General features: G+C 40.4%; 1 protein-coding gene across 1 annotated transcript; it reads right to left on the bottom strand.

Moving 5' to 3' along the window:
• Positions 1-2368: 2368 nt before the first annotated feature.
• On the bottom strand, positions 2369-4695 carry LOC119340497 (homogentisate geranylgeranyltransferase-like). Its single transcript, XM_037612415.1, has 11 exons — positions 4468-4695; positions 4293-4376; positions 4091-4165; positions 3909-3992; positions 3738-3827; positions 3536-3637; positions 3353-3448; positions 3209-3280; positions 3017-3112; positions 2810-2914; positions 2369-2704 (listed from the first exon to the last, which is right to left on the bottom strand). The coding sequence occupies exons 2-11, from the start codon at positions 4341-4343 to the stop codon at positions 2663-2665; spliced, it is 813 nt and encodes a 270-aa protein (XP_037468312.1). The 5' UTR covers positions 4344-4376; positions 4468-4695; the 3' UTR covers positions 2369-2662.
• Between the last annotated feature and the right edge of the window lie 340 nt (positions 4696-5035).

Here is a 5035-nt window from a genome sequence, read left to right as displayed (position 1 = left end):
ATAGCAAAAAAGAAAAAAAAACTATATAAAAAGATACTCAGAAATGAATTGAAGCAAAAAATAGTTGTGATTAACTGTACTAAAAAAGGAGCATAGATGCTTATTTTTAATGACTTATTACAACTCAGAAATAAATAGAAGAAAAAATAGTTATGACTAATTTTACTAAAAAATGAGCATAAATGCTTATTTTTAATGACTTATTACAACTCAGAAATAAAAAGAAAAAAATAAATATAGCAGAAAAGAAAAAAAACTATATAAAAAGCTACTCAGAAATGAGCATAGATGCGCTTATAGAGGAAATTCAAATTAAATTCATAACAAATTTCAAGAGAAATTCGTATGAATTTAGCCTAAATTCCCTATATAAGGGCATCTATTTTCATTTTCAGAGGAGCTCAATAAGGCAGAGAGGGAGGGGCTTATAAACCGGTCTGATTCCCCTCCGGTTGGCGAGGTGGGACTAAACTTTGACCGCAACGAGAACCAACCCTTTAGTCCCGGTTGGTGGAATGGACCGGGACTAATGGTCGTCCTTTGGTCCCGGTTCAGGCCATCAACCGGGACCAATGGTGGTGGGCCAGGAGCGAGGGCCATTGATCCCGGTTCGTCGCACCAACCGGGACCAATACGTCGAGACGAATCGGGACCAATGGCCCATGTGGCCCGGCCGGCCCCTGGGGCTCACGAACCGGGTCCAATGCCCCCATTGGTCCCGGTTCTGGATTGAACCGGGACTAATGGGCTGGACCGGCTTGGACCATTGGCCCCTTTTCTACTAGTGATGGATGCCGCCAGTGGAAGGTTGGACTAAGCTCAGTGTGGATGGCTCCTTCTGCGCGGACTCTGGGACGGCCGGCACCGGAATTATTCTCCGTGACAGTTGTGGACGTGTCTTGAGCCATTGGAGGCCGAGCTAGCTGCATGCATGCATGGAGGGGCTCAACCTCGCACTACAATGGACTCAGCTGCCTATTGAGATTGAAATAGACTGTCTCACAGCTATCAACATGATCAATGCACCTGATAGAGATAGGTCTAGACATGCTATGTTAATTCATTAGATAAACAAATTGGCGAGGGAAGGGCAAGATGTTAAGTTCAATGTTTTAAATAGCGGGCTATCGCATATAACAGCAACCCTTAAAAACAGCTATAGTTGGGCTATAGCGAGGCTAGGGCGGCAAATTGTACATGAAATCATTTAGCGGCAACATGCTCAAACAGGTATAGCGGGGTTATAGCCGGCTATCTGAAACTATGGTTAAGTTAGCTTACCTGTGGAGAGAGCAAAACCGAGTTGGCCATTATTTAGCTCAGTTTGGTAGAACTGAAGGTCGAACAGTTGTGTGGTTGGGATTGGGACCTGATGAGGTCTCCGAACTTTGTAAGAAGGACCTAGGTCCCGACTGATGAAATAAAATATCCCTTCCACACGCAAAAAAAGAAAAGAAAAATCAACTCTCATTCTGGAGTTTTCGATTCATTGCTATGAAGGAAATTGAAGGCATAAAAAAGAATTCAATGACAATCTATGGAGAAGAAGCCCAAGGGAAGATGAAGCCTGGAAAGCCAATTCGTGTTGATCCCTCATGTACCAAAGCAACACTCTCTCCATGGGCCAAGTGTATGGACCAAAGAAGACTACGATAGGCTTGATTTTCCTTTCGTTCAGGGGGCATTTTGGACTTATATAGAATAGGCAAAATTCCCTTAACTTTTCCCTCCCACAAAAGGCATGGGTATGATGGTCATTTGTACAAGGCCATTTACCTGTAAGACATCCTCAAAGGAATACAAGCTCTCATCCCTCAAGGTGTTGCCTAAACTTCTAGAGGGGCCTCTCCTGACAATTTTGCTGAGATAATTTTTCGAAAGTCCGAAGGAAGTTAGTGTTGCATAATCAAGAACATCGACTATACAACACCATGCAATTGTCCTTGTGCCACACTCTTAATGGGACTACATCCCTCTCGGTCGTGAGTTGCGATCGAACCCGATTAAAAAAAATATCGTGTTCCATTCTCTCAAGTATATATCGACCCATTTCAATTGCCATATACGCCAATAACGATGAGCATCCAACTTTTACTTTATGCTGTTTTCACCATAAACAACATTTATGCCATTAGATTAAGATTAGATTGGTTTAATTAGCAGTCGGTCATGTAAATGGGGCATCTCATCGAATGGACAACGTAAAATGGGGGTATTTCATCCATGTCAAAGTAAAAGAGCATAGGGAAAATGGGTAAATTAAGTACAAAAATACATATATATCCCGATTATTTTTCTGGCCCACCACTAAGATATATATTGAACACGTATATCTAGCTGAGAACAGTGAAAGTACGGCACAAAAATACTTTTCATAGCCTCATGAATATTACTGAGTCTTCAGTTCTAGCTTAACTTGCACTTTAAATGGAAAATATATTGTCCACTGAACTAACAAACTGAAATTTCGCTAATGTGGCGGACAAACTGAACAAAGCTACTACATCTGAATTACACATCCAACATTTGCCTCTTTCTCTAGATCATGGAATTACAGATAACACAGTACAAGGAAAATCCAAGCATTGGATAGGGTATCATCAGTAATATAATTTGTTTTACATGTATATATAGTTCACATCTGCTGGCCCTTGTACAAATTTTACTGCACAAACGGTATAAGGAAATACTCTGCATAGAATAGCTGCATGAAAGTGACACAATAAGTGCAAATAATCATTAGGCATATATAGCCAAAGTTTAATGGCTTAGAGAATGCACAATATATGCGAGCAACTTAATTAGTTACCTTCCAAATGAACATGTAAAATGATGTGACACGCGCTTGGTTTTCAACCTCAAGGTGCCGCGCTCTCTGCCAAAGTGTCACAGCAAGCAGGCCATGGCCAGACACCTGGATGATCAAAGCATTTGCAACAATGGAAGATTTCTTAGCTTATAAATTGTTTGTGTCTCTTCCAAATTTTGGATTTTTTCTTTAAAACGGATAGCTCACAGTGATGATCTTTTGAAGTAGGTGTGTGGATGAAGCTCCTACTACAGTGGCAGCCCCATAGGCTGTTAACAGTATGCTTATGCAGAGCTGATACACCTACAGTAGGAAGAATTAAGTTCAAAAGCGATACCAGTTTACAATGGCATATGTTTTACTAGAAACACTTTTTGTGATATGTGGGTCTATTCTTACTCTTTGTGGCCCCAATCTCACACTCAAGGATTGGATGCCAAAATCTCGGTCTCCATCAACATCAGGAATATCCTGAAAGCTCAGGACATAAATAAAAAATATTGTTTGAAGATACCAAAACTAGTAGGTCATTGCATTAATTACCTTGAATAGAGCTATGACGGCAGAGAAGCAACACATGAACAATGTTGCAAACACCAGTGATTTTGTTGCTGCCAAGGGCCTTTTCAGAACATGTTGCTGCCAAATGAATCATCAAACACTAACAAAGAAGCCAAATAAGTATGAATTTCCAGTGCTACTGAAGATATGTACTTTGCTGAGTACCTGCATATGTGCAAAGAAAGCCAACTGGACCAATATAGCCCTCACAAATAGGATACAGGATGCAGCGAGGAGCGCATGCCGTTTCCACCGGAGCAACGGAGCCTGAAAAGGATCAAGTATGAGATGAAAATGATCATCACTTGACATTTGAGGGATTTATGATACTTAGTTTGCAATTCTCATCATGGTAAGTGCTACTTACCTCAATGGAGTATGCACTTCCAAGAAGGAAGCTGACAACTAAAGCACACATCAGTGGCACGGATCCGGAACGTATTCCGATGCTAAAGCTCTGGAAACAACAAAACGTAAGTATTTAGACATGAAGCCATTTTTTTCACACTAGAGCAACATTTTATTGAACCTAATATACCATGATCAGGAATGTGACTACTAAACATACTCCAGTTGCTACTGAAAATTCCCCAGTTGCCAATGGAAGACCTGGCTTGTTGATCTCCAAAACAGATTATAATTTAGTCTAAATGATTCTACAGTATGAATAATTAAGAAGGTACATTTTCTTTTTCAAATCACAAGGGAAAAAAATACTACCTTGTCAATCTGAATGTCATATAGCTGATTCAGCCCTACCACATAAATGTTCATACATAAAGCAGCAGTCAAAGCCTGCGCACAAAGAGAAAATTCAGAAATTTATTGAGGCTGGACGGTGTAAGAAATTCTTATGAAAATGACTACGTATATTGCCAATTGCCAAAGCATATTACTCATAAGAGATACAAATCTATAATACCTCGAGATATCCTTTTAGTACCGTTGCAGTAAAATCATCTAGGCTCTTCATTGGCAGGAGAGACACTGAAGTTATGCCTATGATCTAACAATACCATCCACATAAGAAATAGCGCATCGGGCAGTGTGCATCAAAACTACATGTGTAAACTCGAACCAAAGATGCCAGAGCTCACTGTGCCAAAGATTGTGTGTGGTCTGCAGAACTGGTAAAAAGCACGCAATTTCTTCGAAACTTCTTGGCTGATTTCCTCAAACCGATTCACGTCGTAACCATGTTGATCGCGATTAACCTCGCTGCATCCAGCTTGGAGGGCTGACTGATCATCGCTGCACTGCCTCCTTGTGTTTCTTCAAGGGCTAGTAGCTTGAGAAATGGCACTGAATCTATGCGTGACAGTAGCAGCACTGCTGTTAAGAAGCAAACCAACAGAGATTAGCAACGTGCATGCCAATCAACGAGAGGTCAGCGTCACACCAAAGATGATTTACTTGCCTTTGGCACTGGCCTGCAAAAGCTTCCACTGCAAATCGACCTGAAATTTGCAAAATGGACGACACAACAGTTAATGAATTGGGGAGGAAAAAAAAACAGACTTGATAAGTTCCATTTCAGTAAGAAATATGAATATTCCAACACTTGTATCAACAGAAAATCTCTTTTATGCTGTTAGTCTGTTGTAAAAAGAATACTAATTGAAGACATTGCATATTCCAGTTCCTCTATATTTAGAGAGAAATATT

This window comes from Triticum dicoccoides, chromosome 7B, assembly GCF_002162155.2.
Source record: "Triticum dicoccoides isolate Atlit2015 ecotype Zavitan chromosome 7B, WEW_v2.0, whole genome shotgun sequence".
NCBI lineage: Eukaryota > Viridiplantae > Streptophyta > Magnoliopsida > Poales > Poaceae > Triticum > Triticum dicoccoides.
This window is presented reverse-complemented; position numbering and strand designations above follow the sequence as displayed.

What these genes read in the sequence shown, in the direction of transcription:
- LOC119340497 (XM_037612415.1), bottom strand. Translation starts at nt 4,343, where the DNA reads ATGAAGAGCCTAGATGATTTTACTGCAACGGTACTAAAAGGATATCTC. An exon ending in CTTTCTTTGCACATATGCAG is followed by an intron (nt 3,449 to 3,535) that starts GTACTCAGCAAA and finishes TTCATTTGGCAG; the next exon opens with CAACATGTTCTGAAAAGGCC. An exon ending in TTTACATGTTCATTTGGAAG is followed by an intron (nt 2,705 to 2,809) that starts GTAACTAATTAA and finishes ACTTTCATGCAG; the next exon opens with CTATTCTATGCAGAGTATTT.